Genomic DNA, 24129 nt, shown 5'->3' with positions numbered 1-24129 from the left:
CCAGCACTTAGAACAGTGCTCGGCACATAGTAAGCGCTTAACAAATACCAACATAACAATAATAACAATAGCAGGCATGGAGAAATGCTCTTCAGATAGGTGCCCGCAAAATTTGCCAAGTGACATCCTACGAAACAGGAGGGGACAGTGGATTTTTCCCCAGCCTCTGGGCGGCTGAATGGTCGAAGTCGGCCCTGGCTCTGAGTTTGGAAAATTCCGCCGTTGGTTGGTCTTGTTGTTCCTGCCGGGAAGTCTAAACAACCCCCTTGTGAGGAGGCTGAGTTGAAGGGGTCATTTAAATTTCCAGCCCCGTTTCCTACCCCATCCCTGGGTCTCCCCACCCCTCCTCCCTCTCCTTATGCTGCCCGGCATCATCAGGAGGTGGTATGGGCAAAGGTGGCTGTGGAGGCCTCTGTCTCACAGGGCCAACCGGCCAGCTTTCCCGGCTGTCGGGGACCTCCGCAGCCCACCATGGGGCAGAGGTGGAGAGCGCCCACCGTGGGATGGTGCCGAGACTAAGAAAGAGACAGGAAGACCCCAGAGGAGACAGTTAAGGAAAGGTAGCTTTCAAATGCCAAAAAAGCTTCCCTTGCTCTCTGAATTCTGGCCACCTCCATCCCCTCCCACACAGTGCTTAGCTTGACATTTATTAACTTCAACTAGTATTATTTGGGTGATCTTTGGTTAGAGAGACTCGGGACAGCAAAACAGTAGAACTGAATGAAAATAGAGTAGGGCAGATGTATTTTGAATTTGGCAACATTTCCTTTTCCAGAGGGAAAGATGTCCACATTCTTGGTCAACCCCATCGTTCGGGTGGACACCTGGACTAGCCAGGAGTCCCTGAGGTGTCCTTGCCTATCCCCCAGCACACACACACATGCACACGCCAAAAAAGCACAAACACACTCTCTCTCTCTTGTTACAACCAGTGGCTTTCCACTTATTAGCAGAAGGGGCAGCTGGGCCCCTCCCTCTCCGGAGGAGTGGACAGAAAGCTACCCTGACAGTGCCTCTTTGCCCCCAGCCACTGTCGTAGGCCTTAAATATCCCTGGTGGAGCTGGGGAGGGGAGAGCACATCCTGAACAGAGCTGGGCTTGCTCCGGAGAAGGCAGTAGGTGGACTGATTCAATGGACTGATTCTGCTCCAGATCCACAACTGACCCTAACGGTCGCAATAGGTACGTGAGGTGTCAAAAACCAGTCCATCCTTATGATCTTGGCACCGGACAAACTGTAAGCCCTGGTCTACCGAGTCTGTTATAGTGTGCTCTCCCAAGTGCTTAGTACGGTGCCCTGCGCACCGTAAGCGCTCAATATATAAATGCTGATCGGTTGACGGGTCGGTGGTACTCCTGGCCGAGGAGGGAGTTTGAGGAGTTCATCCTGTTTTCTCTCCCGGCTGGAGGGTGATAGGGGCAGGCCTTAGTTAAAGAGGGAGAGTCCAGAGGAGTTTACCACGGGGGGGGGGGGGGGGGGGGGAGGGGGGGGGGCGGGGCAGCCCCCCTTTGACACAGTCAGTCAGTAGTGTTAAGTGCTTACCGAACACTTAGGGGAGTACAGGAATTAGAAGACACAATCCCTGTCCTCAAGGAACTTACAGTCTCGCAGGAGAGATGGACACAAAATAAATTATAAATAGGAGGAAGGAGAGAATGGAAAGATGGACGGGAGAATTAGCTAGGGCTTAAGTTCAGTAGAGTTTGTACGTCGAAGTGTACCAAAGTGCTGCTGGTGGTTGTGGGCGTTTCAGGATATGGGGGTTGAGAAGGTCAGACTCCAGGAGAAGAGGAATGCCAAGAGGCAGTGGAGAGGCCGAGACTGGGAGGAGAGGGTGAGGCTGTAGACCGTGAGCTCCTCGTGGGCAGGAAAGCACATCTACCAACTCTGCTGAATCGTACTTTCCCAAATGCTTAGTACAGTGTTCTGCACACAGCAGGCGCTCAATAAATAATAATGTTGGCATCTGTTAAGCGCTTACCATGTGCAGAGCACTGTTCTAAGCGCAGGGGTAGATACAGGGTGATCAGGTTGTCCCACCTGGGGCTCACAGTTTTAGTCCCCATTTTCCAGATGAGGTAACTGAAGCACAGAGAAGTTAAATGACTTGGCCACAGTCACACAGCTGACAAGTGGCAGAGCTGGGATTCGAACCCATGACTTCTGACTCCCAAGCCCATGCTCTTTTCCACTGAGCCACGCTGCTGCTCAAATGCGTTTCATCGATTGAGGGAGCTTTTCAGTGTTCCTCAAGGTGCGGGGGACGCGGAGGAGCAGAGGTGTAGAGGTCAGGCTTGTCCTACCCTTGACCCACTGGGAGGGCCACCACAGCCTCTTTCTCCAACATTGCTCACGTCCCCCCTCGTGGGATCGGAGGCAGCCATCCATCCCACCCCAACCCACTGGGACCTGGCGTCCGAAAAGCAGCGAGCCCGATTCTTCCCTTGGCACGCCCTTCCCGGCCCCGGCCTGAACCGGCCCGGAAGACTTCCGAGTCACGGAGCTCGGCAAATTCCTGATCGCGTCTGGTGGAGTCCGGGAAGACTGGATGTGTAGTTGTGGGTCGTACAGGCGGGGTTGGGGTGGCGGAGAGCAGACCCGCCCCCTCCCTCCCTCTGCGGGTCTCTAGTTCTGCTGGCGGACTCCACGCCACCCTCTCGCCTCCCTCCTCCTCGCCCCCCGCGCCTCAGCGGGGGCAGGCGGGAGTCGGTCACGGCAGTAATTAACGATGGTTATCATTCTGATTAAAATTCCCCCGGAACAATTTGGCCAATTTATATCTGAATTGAAAAGAAGCCAAACGTTCATGGAACGTTGCAATCAGGCAAACAACTTAAGGGGAGATTCCAGTAAACGGTAAGTAGACTTGCTGCCTCCCTCCCCGACGAGCACCACATCCATCCTTTCTCATTAACCGGCATGTTTAAGGCTGGCTGCGTTATTGCTCGGCTTATCACAGTTCACCATGCGAGGGAAGGGGAGATTAGGAACTCTCTAGGAATGCAGGTTTTTCTCCAGCCAGTTTGATCATTTCAAAAACTGCCAGAGCCGGGAAAGGGGGCGGGGAATGTGGGGAAGGGGCCGCGGGGAACAGCCTCGGGAGTTCGCCCATGCGCTTGGATCTGTACCCTTTAAGCACTTGCTGTTCCTCCCTCCCCATTTAGGCCCGCAGCACTTACATACGTATCTGTAATTTATTTTACTGTCCGTCTCCCTTTCTAGAGAAGCAGCGTGGCTCAGGGGAAGGAGCCCGGCTTGGGAGTCGGCGGTCATGGGTTCAAATCCCGGCTCTGGCACTTGTCAGCTGTGTGACTGTGGGCAAGTCACTTAACTTCTCTGCGCCTCAGTTACCTCATCTGGAAAATGGGGATTAAGACTGTGAGCCTCACGTGGGACAACCTGATTACCCTGTATCTACCCCAGCGCTTAGAACGGTGCTCTGCACATAGTAAGCGTTAACAAATACCAACATTATTATTATTAGACTGGAAGCTCCTTGGGGAAAGGAACGTGACTCCCAACTCTGTCATACTGTACTCTCTCAAGTGCTTTAGTACAGTGCTGTGCATTCAGGAAGCGCTCAGTAAATACCATTGATTGATTGAAAATTCTCTGGGAGCAGAACCCAGCATTCATTCAGTCAAATTTTGGAGCACTTACCGTGGGCAGAGCACTGAACTGAGTGCTTAGGAGAGTACAATAGAGTTGGCAGACACGATCCCTGCCCTCAGTGAGCTTCCAGACTACTGCAGGCAGAGCATGGTATTGAGCGCTTTTGGGGGTACGATAGACTTGGCAGGCACGGTCTCTGCCTTCAGGGAGCTTAACCTGAATTCATGAACATGGTACAAGATCGGGTACCGTCTGCCTAGTGAGTTTTCCGGAGGATGAGGTCTTGCATAAACACAACCTCCATACGACAGGAGATCTGGGCTCGACACACCCCAGGCCTGGGTTGCTAAAGGGAAGGGCATGATGGAAGCTAATCCAGGAATGTTTCCTGGATGAGGTGGTGTTTCAGGAAAGATTTGAAGCTGAGGAGAGTCCTGGTCTGGTGGATTGAGGTGAGAACCTGAGGAGCCTCAGTAAAGGGTTTTGGTGGTGGTGGAAGAAAGCAGATCAGGCTGGACCCTAAATGGGGAAGGCTAGGGCTCTGGGGGTGGGGAGGGCACGGTCCTGAGGGAGTTGGAGTGGAGGAGGAGAGTGAAGAGCAGCAGAAACAGCAAAAGCAATCTCTGCTCTCCATCATTGTCTTTCTTGATTGTATCCTCCGACTGCACCTCTCACTTTCTCCCTCTCTCTCTCTCTCTCTCTCTCTCTCTCTCACTCCCTCTGCCTCCCTCCCTCCCATCCATCCAACCCCTCAACTGCTTCACTCACTTTTGCCCCCCCTCTTCCAAGCCAAATGGGGAGACCAGAGCCCAATACAATAGCAGTTTGTTGGACTGCTACTTCTCCCTCTAGATTGCTGGTCTCCCTCTTTCTTTTTCCCTCTAAATGTTCCCACTAGCATCCCTGTCCTGCCCTCCTCCAACACCCCAGGCACTTCCAGAGCTCTGCCCTTGGGCATCTTTGCCCTCTTTTCTACCTCTTTGGACCTTCATAATGCCCACAGTGCTCTCTGCCCTTTACCTTGTGCCTTTCTCTCTGATGTCCCCTCCAGCCATCGCCCAGGAGACCCAATCGCCCATCCTTCCTGAAGCCCTCTGCCCTCTCCAATGCCCCTTTCTTCCCCTCCTTCCCTTCAGTGCCTCCTTTCTCCTCCCTCTCCCCTCTGCGATGTCCCCTTTATCTTCCTCCCCAGTGCCCCCTTCTTCTCCCCCTCCCCTCCCCGGTGTCCCCATTCTCTTCCCTTTCCCCTCTCCCCCGCCCTCCCCTCTGTTTCCGCTCAGCCTTGCTGTTTCTCTTTTTGCCCTTTCACTGTCTGTCTCACTCTCAACTCACTCTCTCTCTTTCCCTTTCCTTCATTCTCTGCTAAAGAAGTGTGGGGATGGGAGCATATCTTATGCCGACTGATATGCAGATGAATATGCAAATCTCACACTCTCGTCTCCTCCCTCGATCCAGTAACCCTTTCATCTCCCCCTGCCCACTTATTTTGCCTTAACCTGCCCCACTTTGCAGGGTCCCAACCCTCCCAATTCTCTGTCTCGGTCTCTCTCTCCCAGTCTCTCTGTTCTCCCCCCTTCCCTCTCTCTCCTGGTGTTCATCTTTCCCGTGTTTCTCCGGCAGCCAATTTAGCTTGCCCCTGGAGGGCAGCGGCCACGCCTGCCTGTCTGATCTGTGATGTTCGGGGCCGGCCAAGTGGTCACTTCAATTTACAAGAATAATCTGAAACCACGGGGAGGAGAGGGCCCCGTGTTAGACATTGTAGGCTCGGTGTTAAATGGTTGACTCACCGTTGCACTAATGACTGCTTTCTGGAAAGCAGAGAGCGTAAGAGTCAGCCCAAGCCCAAATACCCAAGCCGGATTTCTCCACCGGATTCTCCGCTACCTTGAAGTGGGAAGAGCCATTAAGTTTTTGTCTAATGGACAGGCTGCCCTGACAGAAGACATTCCAGCTCAGCTTCTGCACCTCCCCTTCTCCACGGGGAGAGAGCTGAGTGTTTCTGCCCAGGAAGGGTGAAGAATCGTTTTCCTGCAGAGAATATGACTCTAGCAGATGAACCAATTTTAGCTGGTGTGTGTGCGTGTCTTTAAAAGTCCCATGCATTCATTATCAGTTTGGAACAAACCCTCAGTTAGGCGGTATGGATCCCGGGCTGGAAATCGACATCAATCACCGGGGTAATGAGTCCCCGTTTTGTGTGCCAGGGACCATCCTTTCCGTCCAGACCAACTCTTCGGTTTAATGTAGCGGAACCCGGAAAGCCCCGTGTGACGGCGGTCTGCAGACGGCCCATTACCCCAGCCGAGCAAGCACCCGGGCCCCGGAAGATGCTGGCTCGTTGCTTTATCTTATTTAATAAACGCCTGCTCCCGGGCCTCTTCCCCGGGAGGCCGCCATCCAGCGCCTTCCCCTTCGGCTTGCGGCCAGAAGCCCCTCCCTTGGAGTGGATCTTGCTTGGGTAGCGGGGTCTCTGGAGCTGCTGTATCGTGAACTGAGAAATGGGGCCGTTACGACGTCCGTCTTCCTCCCCATGCGGGCATACGCGTTTCCGGGGAAGATATGAAACCCACTGCTCCTAGAATGCGAGGACCGGTTTCTTGGAAAACCACAGGTTAGGGAACAAGCCCATTGTAGCACTCACCGTTCTGAGGCCGTACGTGGGTGCGCCATCTCTCCCGACCCCGTGGGATGCTGAATCTAAATGGGCTCACGGCGGCGGAAGCACACTCCCTGATTCCCTGGCGGCACCCTAGCCGAAGTGCCGGTGAGAGCACACGTTCAGGCTACCCTGAGTGCATATCGTGCTGATGGTCCGCGGTAAACTGCTGGGCAGGAGGGAGCCTGGGGAACCAGCCAGCAGCCGCCTAAATTTGGAAAGCTCAGGATGTGGGGTGCAGATACACAGTGATGAGGGGAGGGGAGGATATGAGGGAGAAGCTGGGCATGCTGGGTGAGCACTGCAGGGGATCGCACCAGGCTGCCTTAGTCAAGGTCTCCCGCACGGTTTGACTTGTCCGGGGAAATCCCGCTGTACTTTGATCGGGTGTCCTGAAACACAGGACGGAACTCAATCTCTTGCATATTTGCATATATTTTTTTAAGAGTATTTGCTAAGTGCTTACTAGATACCAGGCATTGTCTTCAGCACTGGGGCAGATACCACTAACGGACTTGTTCCCCATTTTCCAGCTGAGGTAACGGAGGCGTAGAGAAGTTAAGTGACCGGCCCAAGGTCACACAGTAGGCAAGTGGCGGAGCTGGGATTAGAACCCGGGCCTCTGACTCCGAAGTGCGCTCTTTCCACTAGATCATGCTGTTCTTTATTTGTGCTTTATCTGGTCGTTATTTTGGGCATGAAAATTCAGAAAATAGACCTTTTGGACCTCCTGCCATCTGGGTCAGCATTGCTCAGCTATCTTCCCAGCAGCAGGGCAGACACTTGTGTTGCTTTCGTAGCAATGGGGGTGATTCGAGTCGAGCCATCCGCACTCTCTCGCTCGGTCCCCAACTGCTCAGCAGCGCCGCATTGCAAGATGGCCGATAAAGAGAACGGGTGCCGTCTGTGGTCCTGGAAGAGGAGGCCTCGACAGTGTGACCGCAGTCAAGTTCAGCCCGTGCTCAGTACCAGGCAGGGAAGCGGTCAGCTTCCAGCCCTCCCGCTCCGGACCCGCCAACACGAGGTCAGGTCATCCCGGCTGAGGAGTACGGAGGCAGGGTGCCTGGACTTCAGAGAGGGAACAGCAGTTGTCAGATCCGAACTTCCCCAAGCGCCTCCCTCACCTCCCCAGTGCCCTCTAACTCCCACTTCCTCCTCTTTTCTAGCCGTCTCTAAAGAGATCTCCCACCAGCTCTCAAAATCTGCCCCCTCCTTCTGAGCCTTTGACCCCATTCCCTCTTGCCTGTGAAAATCTTCTGAGTCCCCCCTCCCCCCTCCCTCGCTTCATAAGGACCACGAGGCAAGAAGGCCAAAGTGAAAGCGATAACCGTACGTGGACCCGAGCTCCAGGGTTCCCCGGTTGCCAGAAAAGGGCCGGCGTCGACAAAGGGCCGTACGATTTTTGCTGCCGTGATGGTTTACTCTTTTCTCTCTCCACCCTTTCTCCTGTTAAAGTAATTCAAACAAACCCCGATCTGCAGGACTTCTCCGTGGGCGGGTAAAGAGCCGGGGTCCTGGCCTTCATGAAAACCCTAAAGACATTTCCTCATCTTCTCTTGCTTTAATAAATTGTTCTTCCAGAAGATAGGGGCCCACTCTGTTGTTGTGCAGCATGAAGGCTAAGATCCCATTGGACACCACCGATATTGCTTCATCCACTCTGTTATCTGGTCACACTGTTCCCCTGCCCTATCTCTCACCCTGCCTTATATTAATAACACTCTTAATGGGTTTTCTTCATCCTGGTGCCGGTGTTAAAAATGAAATGAGAAAACTTGGGGTTTTCTTGGCAGGGAGCCCTGGAAGTCCTCGGCACTAATCTCATTTACTGCTGAGGGTTCTAATTGTTGGTTTTCATTGTTATTAAAATAACGTGTTTGGGCTTTTCGGAGATGCCTTCTAAAGGGGATTTCTAAGCCTGAGTAGCTTTGAAGAAGGAGGCGTCTGGCGGTGTGATTCACGTCAGGTTCCGCCTCTCTGTGGGCGTGTTAATACTTCTGAGGGGATGTTACAGCTCGGTCCGTTGGGAGGGTGGGACAGAGATGCTGGGGATGGATGTGGTGGGGAAGACTGCTGAACTGTTATCAGTTCCCTAGCTTGCTGCCTACTTGCAAAACCTCCTGGTTCTAGCCTTTATTATTAACCATTATTGTCATTGTAGCTAAGCACTGGGGGATATACAGAATAATCAATCAACCAAGTTCCTATAATAATTGTAGCTCCGGTATTTGTTAAGCGCTTACTATGTCATGGGTTCATGATGGGTTTGAATCCCGGTTCTGCCATTTTCAGCTGTGTGACTGTGGGCAAGTCACTTCACTTCTCTGTGCCTCAGTTACCTCACCTATAAAATGGGGAGTAAGACTGGAAGCCTCGTGTGGGACAACCTGATGACCCTGTATCTCCCCCAGCGCTAGAACAGTGCTCTGCACATAGTAAGCGCTTAACAAATACCAACATTATTGTTATTATTCTTATGTGCCAAGCACTGTACTAAGCCCTGGATAGATACAAGATAAGCAGGTCGGATACCGTCCGGGTCCCACATGGGACTCACAGTCTAAGGTGGAGGGAGAACAGGATGGAATCCCCGTTTTACAGATGAGTAAACTGAGGCTCAGAGAAGTGAAGTGACTTGCCAAAGGTCACCCAGCAGGGAAGTGGTGGAGTCGGGATTAGAACCCGGGTCTGCGGACCTCCCCGGGCCTGTGCTCTGTCCAGAAGGCCACGCTGCCACCGGCCCTTTCCTGGCCCCGCTAGCTCTGCTGGTTGATGTGGCTTTCCTGCCTGATTTTTTTTTCTCCATTTCAGTGTTGCTCACCCCAGCCCCAGTCCAGAGGGTGCCTAGACTCCGTCTCTCTCCCACCTTGACCCAGAGGCAGCAGCTATCCGCTTCCGCTCCCAGATTGGTAGTCCCCCTTCAGCAACCAGTGACTTAGCCCTGAGTTTCATGAAGGGGTCGTCCTGCAGAAATACCAGGAGCCACCTCCAGATCCCCAAGGAGTTCTCCAGCAGCGTAACCCTAAAAATTGGGCTTCCACTCCTTCACGAAGCCCCGAGGGCTCTCCCAGATTCCCGTTGGGTGAGGTTGAGGGGAGTGGGCGGCTTAGACGCGCCTGCCGTGATCGGGCCCCGGGGCCGGAAACGGCGACGAATCACCGTGTCTCTACTCCACAGGTCTGGAAGCGGTCGGGTGCCTGGTTCTACAGAGGACTCCCCAAGTACATCTTGCCACTGAAGACTGCCGGCCGGACGCACGAAGCACACTTGAGGCCCCTGCAGGTCGAGCTGCCCCCCTACCAGACCACAAAGAGCCCCCTGGCCAGCCGCTCCTACACCTGGGCCAGGGGAAAAGGTCAGTCCACCCGTCGGCCGAGCCAGAGTTCTCGATCGATCGCCTGCCTAGCAGGGTTAGGAGTTACTGGACAGCTTCCTTGGGGGTTTGACCTCTGCGTTTCCCACTGTTGTCTGGGTTTTCTCCGCTCCTCTTTTGGTGTCTACCTTGGTGTCTTCCTGGCCTCCGGCCGGCCCAGCAGAAGCCAGGAGGTGTGAGTCAATAATGAGCCCCTGGAGCGATTTGTCTGTCTGGAATCCTTGGACCCCCTGGAGACTTCCTTTGATCCTCAAAATTCCAGTCCAGAAAGTTTCTCTCTTGAGGAGTTCTCCTCTTCCTTTGAGCCAGAGAATTCACGGGGGCGTTGGTCTCTGTACCTTTGCAATGGGCTTTGGACGCTTTGAATATTTGCCTGATTAAGAAAGAGACAGTGAACCTCAAATGTTGCGGCTGAGCTGTGGGCCGCTGGGGGGTCTCTTCTCATCTTGTCTTGTTCTCGCCTCTCCTGCCTCCAATCCCTTGCCTGAAACTCCCTCCCCATTCGCATCTGACAGACCCCAGCTTTCCCCATTTTCAAAGCCTCCCTGAATTCACATCTCCTCCTCCCAATAAATTTCTGCCATCTTCCGTGGCCGTGGAAGCCCAGACAGCTGTGCTTCACACTCCTGTCGGTCCCAGCCCCCTGACCCGAGGAGGAGGGTGGGGTTCTGAGGAGGAGGGCTGGGATCCATGAGGAGCGCGAGGATCTGTGAGGAGGGTGGGGATCCATGAGAAAGGTGGAGATCCGAGAAAGAGGGAAGAGATCTGAGGATGAGGGTGGGGCTCCGAGAAAGAGTATGGCTATTTGTGAAGAGGAAAGAGGATCCCAGGAGGAGGGGCAGGGCAGCATGGCAGCCCAGAGATTTGCTGTTAGAGAACCCGACTCAGTTCCTCTCCTCAGGGTGAAACTTCAGGCTCCCGAGAGGCTTGGGGACTGAGATACACTTCAGGGCAGAAAAAGGCAGTAGGTAACTTAGGGGGTGAAGCAGGACTCCAAGCGCTTAGTACAGTGCTCTGCACATAGTGAGCGCTCAATAAATACTATTGAATGAATTGAATGGATGACTCAAGGACCCCTGGATCTCCCTCCCAGCGCTAACCACCTGTGCTGGGTGGGTCGCCCCACATCAGGCTTTGGCCGCCCCGGGAGCGGGCTGCCAAGGGGCAGCTGGCCCAAATCCACTGGAAACGTTCAAGTCGGGAGGGGTCACCCGCGGCTCCCTTCGCAGTGACTTTGCCCCCAGCAGGCACCTGCATTCGGCTGCCAGGCTGAGGAACTGAGGTTCCCTGACCCACCTCCCCCTCAGGGCGGGAAAGCCACCACAGCCTCCGCAGATGCTGCCTTCTGGAGGAGTGGCCCCTTTCACCCCATCTCTCGGCGGCAGATCGGGGAGATTCAGCCACAGCTCCGGCCTGGGCCAGGAAGGCAGTTGGCTATTCATCCGGCTTTTTAATAACGTGTAAGCGGAGTCCAGTCGCACGACAGATTTTGCAATTGCTCAGTGTTCGATTATTCAGGTTTTCGTGGCAGCCCGTGCCTGGTCCAGAATGACAGGACCCCGTGAAATTGATCCCTTCTTCGAGCCCAGGAGACCTTTGGTGCTGCAGTCGAAGCAAGAGGCTGTAGAGTCCTGCTGGCCCAAGAGAGGGAGGTGGAGGGCTGGGGGCACCCCCCCAAGCGTCCCCTCCAGTGGGTCCGGGCTGCGGTTCCAACTCTCCTCGCTGAGCGAGCCAGCCCAGCAAACGGAGCGGGGAAGCAGATGGAGATCCTAAAAGAGAACATTAAGTGTGAGGATCACCAAAGCTGGCGTGTGAGTCGCCTCTCTGCTTTTTCTCAATCATGCCACTCCCGAGCCCCTCCGATGCCGGCACTTCTGTGGTGGCGAGCGGCCGCCCTCCTGCAGGACCTGGGTCCCCGGCAGTCGGACTTGGGGGACTTAGCTCGAGGCTCAGGGTCAGCAGGCATCCCACCGTGAGGAGCGAGAGCAGTTGGAAGGACTGAAGCGGGACAGCGGTTTCCCCAAGATCAGCCGGTCAGTGCAGAGAACTGTACTGAGCACTTGGGAGAGTATAGCACACAGAATCGGTAGATGCGATCCCCGCTCACAAGGAGCTTATCCTCTGCTGGGGAAGAGCCCTCCTCCCTGTCCCCACCCACCCACTCTTAGAAACCCATTTCAACGGCGGGTAAGCCAAGGCAGCAGTAGAATCCCTGCAGTGATGCCCTTCCGGTTCCCCTTCTCGAACTGTCCTGTCCCAAATTCCCGTGCTCTGCCTGTGCCAGGAGTAGTCGTAGTGATGGTATTTATTGAGCACCTGCCGAACGCAATGCCCTGCACTAAACACTTGGGAAGAGCGCCGGAAACGTGAGTCACATTTCCTCCCCGAAAGGATCCTACAGGGAGGCCGGAAATGAGTCAGGAGACCTCTCGGCTCCACCGGTTGTAGGCTGTGTGACCAATCAATCGGTCATTCGTGTACATTGAGCGCTTACTGTGGGCAAAACACTGTAATAAGCGCTTGGGAGAGTTCAATAGAACGATGTAACAGTCGGTAGTCACATTCCCTGCCCACAGTGAGCTTATAGTTTAGTGGGATCTTAGGCAAGTCACTTCACTTCTCTGGGCCTCAGTTTCTTCCCCTGTAAAACTGGGATCAAATAACAGTTCTCCCTCTCTCTTTTAGTGCCCGAACCCCATGTCGGACAGGGATCGGGTCCTATCTGATTATCTTGTATCTTACCCCGATGCTTCGCATAGTGTTTGCCATTTACTCTGTGCCAAGCCCTGTGCTAAACGTGGGAGTAGCTATAAGATAATCAGCTCAGACACAGTCCCGGCCCCACGTGGAGTTCAGAGTCTAAGAAGGGGAGAGAGCAGGTATCGAATCCCCATTTTACAGATGAGGAAACCGAAGCATACAGAAGATAAGTGACTTGCCCAGGGTCACCCATCAGGCAAGTGACACGGCCAAGGTTAGAACCCAACCTCTTTCCACTAGACCACACTCTCCTTGTTTCCATGGGTAGCCTGGGAGTCTTTGCCATTTGTGAAAAGAGAGATTCATTTTTCTCTATGGCGAACAAGTCATCAAAGCCCAGCCTTGGGTTGGAAAAACAATCACTCAGGGGATTTACTCTAATCCTTTGCAATTTGCTCAAGCCCAGCACTCTGAGTGCTCCCCTCAAACTGGCCAGGGGAGAGAGAGCACTGGCCCTGGGAGACAGCCAAGCCCGCCCTGGAAGGGAGGGGCCCAGTCGGGCCAAGCCGGCCTCTCCTTCTGAGAGCAGGGGCGGCTGGGCCGCAGCCGTTGCTCGAGTGCCCATTTTACAGCTGACCTCGCTGGGGTGGGGAACACGTGTCCTGAGAGAGGCTGATTCGGTGCGTGGTGAACCCCGTTTTACGCAGTAAGAGAAGGTTTAGGGTGTAAAATAAGCAGTGATGTGGTCAGTCTGTGTTAAGTGAGGGGCAGCCACAAGTGATTAGGGTTCCCAAGGATGCGGGCGAGTCACTAACTGCAAGCCTGAGCAAGAGAGAGACGGACACACACTCTCTCTCTCTCTCTCTCTCATAATGCTGAGCTATTCCAGAGTCATGAAACGGGCAAAATTAAAAATGTGTCCTAGTCATCCGGGTGGCAATATGTAAAATCCCTAGGCATTTGGGAGAACCCTCCTATTGCTCTGGCTGAGTTTCCTGCCATCAGCTGGGATCCCATTGCTGTGGTGACTCAGATTTGGATAAGCCCTGGAGCCCGGTGGCCCGGGGCCTGCATCTCTAGGCCAAGCAAATCCCAGGGGGACCAGAGCTGGCTGTGGCTGTGGGGGGCCGCGTGGGGCCAGCTGGCTCACAGCAGCTCCTTGATTTCCACCAACTGCTGCCCTCCCTATTGTGCCCAGCCCTCTGGCTAGGAGCCCATCTCAGCATCTGCTCCACGCACACAGCCCTTCCCTCCCCACCCACGGTCCGGACCCGAGGGAGACGCTGCACCACGTTGCCAGGACCCTCATGTTGCCAGAACCGGGAGTCAGAGGACCCGGGTTTTAATCATGCCTTTGCCATTTGCCCACTGTGTGACCTTGGGCAAGTCATTTTGTTTCTGTGCCTTGGTCTCCTCATCTGCAAAATGGGGAGTCAGTGCCAGCTCAGTGGAAAGAGCGTAGGCTTGGGAGTCAGAGGTCATGGGTTCGAATCCCGATTCTGCTACTTGTCAGCTGTGTGACTGTGGGCAAGTCACTTCACTTCTCTGGGCCTCAGTTACCTCATCTGTAAAATGGGGATTAAAACTGTGAGCCTCACGTGGGACAACCTGATTACGCCGTATCTACCCCAGCACTTAGAACAGTGCTCTGCACATAGTAAGCGCTTAACAAATAACGTATTATTATTATTATTATTAGACTATGAGCCCCGTGTGGGACGCGGGACTGCATCCAACCCGATTTTCTTGTCTCTACCCCAGCACTTGGTACGGTATCTGGCCCGTGGTAAGGACTGAACCAAAATCACCATTATTATTATAGTTGACAGTGTTTCTTGGAGGTCCACGGGGGGACAGAGCCCAAACCTAGCTCCCGCCTTGGAGGCTGCAGGTCTCGCACTATCTATCCAGGCTATATGAGTTCTCTGGGTTGCTTTATCTCTGACAGATATACTGCATAATTGCTGCAGCTTTATGACTGAAATAAAACAAAACTGGTCTCTGCCTGCAGTTCGGTTCCCTGCCTTTCGTTCCTGTCATTCTGGGAAACATATCTCTCCCTTCCTACAGGGAAACCTCAGTGATAATTCAGGCAAGAGCTCTGCTGTGCTTGGCCTGACGGTTAGGCTTTCCCCTCGGGCTCCGTCCTCAGAATTGGATTTCCAGCAACTGGTTCCCCACCTGTAGAGATCCAACCCCTTTGCCCACCCACCTTGCCACCTGCCTCCCTTCTCCCCTTCGTGGAAGCCCAGACAGGGCCAAGAGGAGACGCTAACTGGACTGGCAAAATCTCAGCGGACCCTAAAGGTCCCCTCCTCTCCCCACTCCGATGGGGCTTGGTAACGAAGGCGGAAACAGCACTCCCAGGCGTGTTTAAATGCCGTTAGCCCTCCACGCCCCACAGCCCCCGCATCTGGATCTCAAAACTTGTCCAGTTTTAGGGGCCTTCCTTTGGTAGGGGGTTGGGGAGAGGACAAACGGCTTCTAGGTCAGCTCCACACAGAGGATCTCATGGAGAGGGGCCAGTTCCAGGCCTGGATAGTTAATAATAACAATAATAATAATAATGTTGGTATTTGTTAAGCGCTTACTATGTGCCAAGCACTGTTCTAAGTGCTGGGGGAGATACAGGGTGATCAGGTTGTCCCACGTGAGGCTCGCAGTTAATCCCCATTTTACAGATGAGGTAACTGAAGCACAGAGAAGTTAAGTGACTTGCCCACAGTCACACAGCTGACAAGTGGCGGAGACGGGATTCGAACCCATGACCTCTGACGCCCAAGCCCAGGCTCTTTCCACTGAGCCACAGGATAACTGCCCCAGGTACCTGGTGATCCCAGGGGGCCTGAGCCACAACCAACCCCCACAAGACCTCTGAAGGGCTTTAGGGAAGGTCTGTCTCACTAGAGTTCTGAAAGCGAAAATCCAGTGGAACCGGCCAGGATTTGAGCCAAACTGGACCATCCCTGAGCCTTCAAGAAGGGAACCGGTGAGGTGCTGGCTATTTGGCTGTCTGGCTCCCCGTAATTCCCCCTTGCGGCCCTGTCGGACCTCCCTGTGGCCAGCAGTGCTCCTTCTTGACCAGCATGTGCCACCCGTTAGGGGTTGGTTGGGGTAGATTCCTACGGTCTAGAACTGAACCAAACCGGCTCCGCCCTGGGCTGGTAATAATAATGATGGCATTTGTTAAGCGCTTCCTATGTGCCAGGTACTGTTCTAAGCGCTGAGGGGGGGTTACAAGGTAATCAGATTGTCCCGCATGGGGATCACAGACTTAATCCCTATTTTCCAGATAACTGAGGCACAGAGAAGTTAAGTGACTTGCCCAAAGTCACACAGCTGACAAGTGGCGGAGCCGGGATTAGAACTCATGACCGCTTACTCCCAAGCCCGTGATCTTTCTATTGAGTCACGCTGCCTAGTACCCCTCCCCTGCACCCAGGGAGTTAAATTGCAATTTACTGTTTGGGGGTTCCCTGGCTGGCCCAGGCGGACAGACTCTCGGTTTCAAAACCCCCGAAAGGCAGAATTATGGACCTGTTACGGGTCCTTCGGGGCCGATCTTGGGGTAGAGAAAAGTTGCTGGGGTAAGATGTCGGGGAGGGTGAGAGAGAGAGGGAGCGCACAGTAGTGGAGAGTGAAGACTGAAACTTCCATTCTAAATGGCTGTGGTTGGGAAACCAATGTGGAGAGCTACCACCCCTCAGGCTTTGCTTTGAATTTGGTTTTTCTCACTCGGGTTTGCTCCGGGAGCCCCGACCCGAGCAGAGAGCCAGGTCTTACCAAGCAATAATTCTTCCAAATGCAATTGCCATTTCCCTGTGTCTTCCTGAGACTATTTTGCTCCATTAGGCCATTCATTCTTTATGAGATAGGGTGCCTTGTGGATTGTAAAATATTTTATTTAGAGGCAGGCTTGGTTTCTGCCCACGTCCCACAGTTTCTATGGTGTGTTCCTTCCTTTTTGGTTACTAGGGAAATTAGCGTTAGAGAAGTTCATCGGCTCCACGCCCTGCCGGGTGTTTCCCAACTCAAATTAGAAGACGCCATTTGTTCACACTGATCCTCACACTTGCATCCACCGGAGCAGTCGGTGGGGCTGGCGACACCCATCGTGCCCCCGGAATGGGCGGTGGGGGGGGTGCAGGGGGTGGGGGAGAAAGCTGGAGGAAAAAGTGGTCTCTCCTTCCAAATTTGGTTCTCCCACGTTTTGAAGAGCAGGTGGAGCGTCAGGGAAAGGCCATGAATTAGAACCCCCAGGAGATTGCTGGGTATTTCTGGACCCCGGCGGCTCCGACCCTGCCTCCTCCCTCTCTTTCCCTCACCGGCTTTTCCCAACTTGTGCTTCTGCGTGTCCGGGGCCGAGAGATTGCCTCATCGCCGCTTGCTGAGGCACGGCCAGGGCAGGGGCGGAGGGGGACCCGTCAGGGGCACATTTGACACCTGTGATTTTGTGAGAATAAAGGGAATGTGGCTGGTGAGCCTTGGATTTGGGTTGTTGGGACTCTGGGTCCTGAGAGCGCAGAGGGAGAGCGTGGGGAGGGGGAAGTGGAAAGAAAGACCACCCCTGTTGACTAGGAAGCGCTTTAGTTGTGGGGCAGCAATAGCTGAGCCACAGGAGCAGCTGTTGGTTTTATGTGGTTGTCTCTGCGGTGACCGGGCAGTTTTCCTTTCCGGATGCTCGTCGTACCCCTTGGATTTAGACGGAACCATCCAGCCAGCCTCTTCCCCTCCCTCCTACACCGGAAAGGACAGCGGTGAGAAGCTGCTGCAGCTGCCCTGCAGTACGGTGTCGATCTATCAGTGGTATTTACTGAGCACCTCCTGGGCGCCGAGCACTGTACTAAGTGTTTGGGAGAGTCAAAAGAAGACAACCCAGCATGGGAAACAGTGGGGTCTAGTAGACAGAGCACGGGCCTGGGAGTCAGAAGGACCTGAGTTCTAATCCTGTCTCTGCCACTCGTCTGCTGTATGATCTTGGGCAGGTCACTTCACTTCTCTGTGCCTCAGTTACCTCACCTGTAAAAATTGGGATTAAGACTCTGAGCCCCCTGTGGGACATGAACTGTGCCCAACCTGATCAGCGCTTAGAGCAGTGCTTGGCACATAGTAAACGCTAAACAACTGCCATCCTTATTAGTTTATGTCTACCGCAGCGCTTAAAACAGTGCCTGGTGCATAGTAAACGCTTAATAAATAGCATTAAAAAACCCCAGTGTAGTTGGTTTAGAACATCTGGCTTGAGTGGAAACTGAGCTGCCCTTGATGGTCCTCTGCTTTGGATGCTGGATGCCTACCAATCAGTGGTATTTATTGAGTGCTTACTATGTACAGAGCCTTGTACTAAGTGCTTGGGCAAATACAGAATAACACAGTTGATAGAAATGTTCCCTGCCCAAAAGGAGCTTAAACGGTGTAGGATCTCGATCCCTTTAGTCTGGAGGGATGTCAGATCTAGATTATTCGGGTGGGGTTTTCAGACAGCTGCAAAGAGAATGCTCCGTTTCTCCTAGGTACCCCAGGGAAAGGGTCCAGTCAAATCATCCGGAAGGTCTGGTACCCTCCCACCCGCCATGCTGTTGCCGGGCAGGATCAGGAGCAGCTGGCATTGCCTTGGCAACCTTGCCGTGTCCCTTATTGGAGGCTGGTCAGGTCATTGATTTCCGTTTCCCTCAAAGGAGACCAGGCTGAATGAGGGTGGGTGCCTGCCTCAGCAGACGGCTTGTTTCGCACCTGGACGTACAAAGGCCGTTTCGGGCTAATGTTGTCCCGCCCTTCCTCCAGAGAGAAAAATGGCTCCCCGTTCCCACGATCTGAGAATTGCTTTTTCCGGACGGTGCCGAGGGCCAGGGCAGGCGGGGAGTAAGCGTCGTCGAGCTGTTCTGCGGGGTCAGCAGCAGTTAGCCCCAGAAAGGGCCAGCAAGTGGAACCCCATACAGACTGAGCCCCAGGCGGGGCTCAGGTCGAGCCCAGTATGAGCCCGAGCCAGACGGACTGCCTTTCACGGGGGAGCGGGCACAAATGGCCTTCAGAGTCACCGAGGCCCTGAGTCCCAGCAGGCCCCGAGGTGGGGAACCGTGGCCATCCTGCCCCAGCCCAAGCCCAGCCTAGGCACCTCTGAACGTGGCTATGAGAATCAGCATGATCGAGTGGATACAGCACAGGCCTGGGCGTCAGAGGGACCTGGCTTCTAATCCCAGTTCCGCCACTGGTCTGCTGTGTAAACTGGGGCAAATCACTTCTCTAGGCCTCAGTTCCTTCATCTGTAAAATCGGGATTAAGAGTGTCGGTCCCATGTGGGATAGGGTCTGTGTCCAAACTGATCAACTTGTATCTACCCTAGTGCTGAGGTCAGTGCTTAACAGGTACCATGATTAGTATTAGTATTATAAGCTAGAGCTGCAGGGAAAGTAGCCAGGGAGAGTTTCTTGTGTCGAGTCAGGTTTGGGCCCTGAAGGATGGCTCCTGGAGTCCTCGGGATCGACCGTCTGGGCAGCACAGCCAGCAGTTGTGCACAGACAAGGTGGATAATATCAGAGCAAGGATGGCCCCGGACTAATCGTGACATCAGAGCTCTCTGGTGCTAGCTGATTATAATGAAAGAGCTCTTTGGCTTGGGCTGATCACCATGTTAGACCTCTCTGGTCTGGGCTGATCCTGACGTCAGAGCTCTCTGGCTTGGGCTGATCATGACTTCAGAGTTCTCCAGGCCGGGCTGATTGTAATGTCGAAGCTCTTTGACCCAGGCTGATCTCGGCTCTCCAATTCATTTAGAGGCTGCGATTTCACAGGACGTTCAAGCCCGGTGTTTGCCCTTATACACATGGACTTGGTTCTGGGCTGGGGAACTATTCCGGAGTATTTTTCCTTTCTCTTCCAGGGTGCTTTGAGAGCCCAGGAGCAGTGCACTCTTGGGAATACCTGAAGCCCAAGGTGTCCGTCTCCACTCTCTCCTATGACATTTGTTCAGTTATCCCCTGAGCCTTGTTAACTTTCCCCTAACCTGCCGATTGAAGAATGCTGCCCCATTCAGATTCTGCCAGGAGCAATTCACTCTCCAGAAAAAGACATTTTTTTCCCCCACACAGGCCTAAGGCCAAGTGTTTCCATGGCAACAGTCAAGCTGATAATCCTTGTAATATTGAACAAAGCCATAAATTTGCCCATCTCAGAGCAGGAGGCATGGCTTCTGCTAAGTCCTTTCCCAGACTGGACCTCACATTTGAGAAAGAACAACAGGGAAGAAAACTTCCCCAGATTGGAAGAAGCCCCATGCCGGGTAGAGCGGCGGCAGGAGAGTTCAGGATCCGTATCATTCTGTGATGATTGAGTAGAGTCACCTACCCAGGACTTCCGTTTGTGGTTTTGGGGGTTTGGTGTTTTTTTTGGTTTTGTTTTTAATGGTATCTCTTAAGAGCTTACTCTGTGCCAGGTACGGGACTAAGCCTTGGGGCAGATATAGGCTAATCAGGTTGGACACAGTCCATAACCCACATGGGACTCACAGTATCAATCCCCATTTTACAGATGAGGCCCGAAGAAGTAGACTTGTCCAAGGTCACACAGCAGACAAGTGGCAGAGCCACTTCTAGGCCTGTGCTGTATCCACTAGACCACCCTGTTTCTCAGTCACGGACATCACGGTGTACTTGGGACCTTCAGGACTTTGAGATCTTCCTTTTATGTGTCTTAATTTGGGGAGCCTAAAGCTGCCTTCCTGTTGGAGTTTGAGCCCGGGTGGAGTAGATTGATTTACTAAGTTTTAATGTGTCCCGCGGACCAGTGCCAGCCCGCCATGGGACCTTGAGCTCCAGACCAAGCAGGACATCTCCCAGGCGATGAGAAGGGCCAACCTTTTAGAGTTGAGAGCTTGGCCCGCTGCCGCTGGCTTCCCCTTGGACCACAGAACCCGGCCGCCCGGTCCTCCGGCCCTGACGCGATGCTCATGGCCGTGCAGCTCTGCTGGGCTGGTCAGCAGAACAGATCATTAGCTGTTGACAGAGGCATCCGGTGAAGGGGCGACATGCTTAGCTGCAGGGTTCACCCAGGCCCCGGCCCTGCCATGCCCTCTAGAACCTCTAGACTGTAAGCTCACTGTGGGCCAGGAATGCGCCTACCAACTGTGTTGTACTCTCCCAAGGGCTTAGTACAGTGCTCTGTACGCAATTAAGTGCTCAGTAAATACCAATGTTTCATTGACGGGGGCCTGGGACTGCATAGGCGGGGCCGGGTCCCCATTCTCCAACATCCAGTGGGATGCTTAGCACATCTTTCCTCCAGTTTCTGCTGTCCAGCCCTCCCTCTTGGCAGACGGGAGAATCTAGCTTATTTAACTTTGGCCCGAGACCTTATTTTGAGGCCACACAGTTCAAGGAAATACAGCAGAACTGGTGCAAAAGCCATTCAAGGGGGACAAGAAATGAATGGCACAGGAGCTAAATGTTGGGCAGAGAAGGGTTGCCAAGTCCCCGGACTTGGCCAATCTGGGGAACCTGGATAGGGCGCCGAAACGAGGTCAGTATTCTCCAAAATGTTCTCATAACCAAGTAGAACCATTCCATCAACTGTGACTTATCCAGTTATCCACAAGGATTTCTAAGGTCTCACCAGCTGCGAGCCTGCCTTCTTTCCAAGCACCTCCCACACTGCAGCGGTGGTATGTCTTAAGCGCCTATTATGTGCCTGGCACTGTACAGAACACTGGGAGAGCTGCAAGATAAGAGGGAGGGAGAACGGGTATTGAATCCCCATTTCTGCAGATGGGGAAACCGAGGCTCTGAGATGTGAAGTGACATCTTCACGGACAAGTGGCGGAGGGGAACGACTTGCCTGTCTCCCAGGCCTGGGCTCTTTCCACTAGGCCATGATCGTTGTAAATTCTTCCCATGGCAGAAGCTGTGTCCCCAAGGCAGCCAAGATTGCCCTTGCATTGGAAAGAGTGGGAATGGCAGCCGCTAGAGCTTTCCTGACAGTAAAGGTCTGGGGGACCAAGCTATTACCGTCGATACAGATTCAATCCGGATTGCAGCCTGGGAGCAAGCTCTTTGGTCTTGACTCTAGTGGGGTCTTCATTCCGGGACCCATTAAGGCTAATGGGTGTGAAGAGAAGCTGTGAGACGCGCAGCTGAAATATTCCATTGAAACCTACATCAATGGTAAAAATAAACTCTAACCAGCTTGGGATGCGTGACTCTATGCCCACTCTCTATCTCTGCAGGGTTTTGAATGGGTCTTCGTCAGAAATCATTTTCCACCCCCATCCAAGTGAGATTTGGAAATAATTCTGGAACCCTAGAATCCTGAACCCTAAACTCTTCGATAACGATCTGTTTATCACGACGACCGGCGGGGCTACTTCACTTCTCGATTTTGGGGGAGCGATTCCCTATTGGGATGGGTGGGGGTGGTCTGCTTCTGATGGGCAGCTCCCAGAGGGCAGGGACTGAGTCCATTTTCTTGCTCATAATAATAATAATAATGGTGGTATTTGTTAAGCGCTTACTATGTGCCAAGCACTGTTCTAAGCACTGGGGGGATACAAGGTGATCAGGTTGTCCCACGTGGGGCTCACAGTTTTAATCCCCATTTTATAGATGAGGTCACTGAGGCACAGAGAAGTTAAGTCACTTGCCCAAAGTCACACAGCTGGCAAGTGGCAGACCCATGACCTCTGACTCCCAAGCCTGGGCTCTTTTCACTGAACCACGCAGCTTCTTTGTGCTTCTTTGCTTCTGCTCATCTACACTGCCTACAGATGCGGGTACAATAAGGCCTCCTTGGCAGTGTTGATGATGAAGAAGAAACCATGATTTTCACCCTCTAACCTTCCCAGAAATTTCCTTCCTATTGTCAGTTATCTCCAGTGTCTCCAGACCAGCTGAGGTGGTTCTTGCCAGGTGGGAGGGTTGTGGGGAGGAGAGGGCTGGGGGGAGGGGGCGTGCTGTTTCAGTTTCCACCGAAACTGACATACTCTGAAGGACGCCAACTCTCTCACCTCAAATAGCAATCTCGCTCACAAGAGTCCCAGAGAGCAGGGTACCAGCTGTCAACAGATTTTCTCTCTCAAATCAGCTCACCCCCCCCCCTTCCGCCCCCCAGTAGCATTGGCCTTTATTGTGTCTGCGACTTCAAGCTGGGCCAAAGTTTTTAGGTTTTCCTGGCGTTGACAGAAATCCCATTTCTAATCTGTTGAAATCGATTCCACCGAAGAAACAGGATAGATCTGCGGCTTCTCTCGCCCCGCACTGAAGCCTCGTTATCAGTGGGAAGGCTATGCCAGTGCTCTCAGATCTCAAATTATAAGATATTTCTTCCCCCCGAAATGCTCATTTGTTAGGGGTGTCACAGTCCCGCCGAATCCGCGGAGCGTCTCCGGCTGTTCCGTGAGGGCCCATGCTGGTGTACAGTTCATTAGGGGTGCGTAATAAGACTTAGGTGAGCTTTTAAAGTTATTGGGATTGTTTGATTAAGCTGTTACACTCTTCCCCGCAGACTCTCAAGCAAGGTCCCTCTTCCCCCAGTCTCCACCTTACCGGGGCTCCCTGGGCCCTTGGCCTCACTCTGAGATAGAAGTGTCAGCTTGGCCTCCAACACTTTCCCTTGGGTTCTTCTGGTTCTTCCAGGCTCCCGGTCCCCCAGAGCAGCGCCGCCTCTGAGGGGCATCTGGTTACATAAAGTCTCCTCAAGGGGAAAGAAAACAGGCCTAAGGAGTGTCCCCCTCAAGCCAGAAACTCATTGGATTTAATTTTCCATTTTACTGCTATTTTCTCCATTTTGCCTCACACTGGAGCTGAGATCATAAATTGGAGTCTATCAGGAAAGCTTTTAGGCTCACAAATCATTTGACATTTGCTCCCGCATCCTTGCCGCAACACACAGTGGACATGGGAGACGCTTTGTGGTCTTGTTTTTTTCCGGACGAAGAGGCTGGTCATTGCTTTCTTTGAGATCTGGTTCTTGGCCGACGTGTTTCCTTGGTTTGTTGCTGCCCTTGTCGTTTTTGTCGTCTGCAAGTTGAAAAATGAAAATCGGGTCCTGCAGGGGTCGGGGAAGAGAGGCCATTTTCCAGCTTCCTGCTGCCACTTGGGCGGCTGAGAGAGAGTTCAGAAAACAGCAACGCTGTCACGAGCCCCATAGCGATGGCTCTGCCATCTACAGCGTCACAGGCTTTGACTCGGACAGGATGGCTGGGAGAAACCATTGAGAGTTTCTTGGCGTGGCTCACAGAACAGGAAGGGTCACCGGGCAGGGCAGAGGGCTGAACCGATCCCCCAGAGAAGTTGAGTTTGGAGCAAACAGAAGAGGGGAAGCATGCTCTCCCCAACCACGGTTTGGGGAGCTTGGCTCCCGGTGGGCCCCAGAAGCAGATCAGGGTTCAAAATATCCAGGAATATTGAGGCTGCCCCTCCTTCCCTATTGTATGTCATGAGGTCGGGGTTCTGAGTAACCTGTAAAGTTTCTTGGCCTCCAGTCCAAAAATGGCAGCCACCTCTGAAACCCTCCCCCCAGCAGGGTTGCTCCGGGAGGTCCCCGGACTGCTGCCCAGCCCCGGTGGCGCGTGAGTCGCTGAGACTCCAGAGAGGCCCCACTCTTGGACGTGGAGTTACGCTCATTGTGGGCAGGGAACGTGTTTGCCAACTCCGTTGTATTGGTCTTTCCCAACCGCTTAGTTTAGTGCTCTGCACGTAGAAAGTGCTTAATAAATACCACTGATGATGATGATGATGGAGTTCAGACTCCAGAAGAAACGTGAGTGAGAAATGTTTGGTGTTTTTATCCCAGTGTTGT

General features: G+C 53.4%; 1 protein-coding gene across 5 annotated transcripts in view; it reads left to right on the top strand.

Annotated features, from left to right (window-relative positions):
* The window catches only part of RPH3AL (rabphilin 3A like (without C2 domains)), an 86562-nt gene that overhangs the window by 53724 nt on the left and 8709 nt on the right, over positions 1–24129 (top strand). For all 5 annotated transcript variants that reach the window (XM_007664546.3, XM_007664545.3, XM_039914486.1 and 2 more), the window contains one exon: positions 9447–9624. In XM_007664546.3, the coding sequence (XP_007662736.1) occupies positions 9447–9624 (178 nt within the window). The remainder of the gene's footprint in view (positions 1–9446; positions 9625–24129) is intronic.

This window comes from Ornithorhynchus anatinus, chromosome 17 (assembly GCF_004115215.2).
Source record: "Ornithorhynchus anatinus isolate Pmale09 chromosome 17, mOrnAna1.pri.v4, whole genome shotgun sequence".
In the NCBI taxonomy this organism is placed as follows: Eukaryota; Metazoa; Chordata; class Mammalia; order Monotremata; family Ornithorhynchidae; genus Ornithorhynchus; species Ornithorhynchus anatinus.
This window is presented reverse-complemented; position numbering and strand designations above follow the sequence as displayed.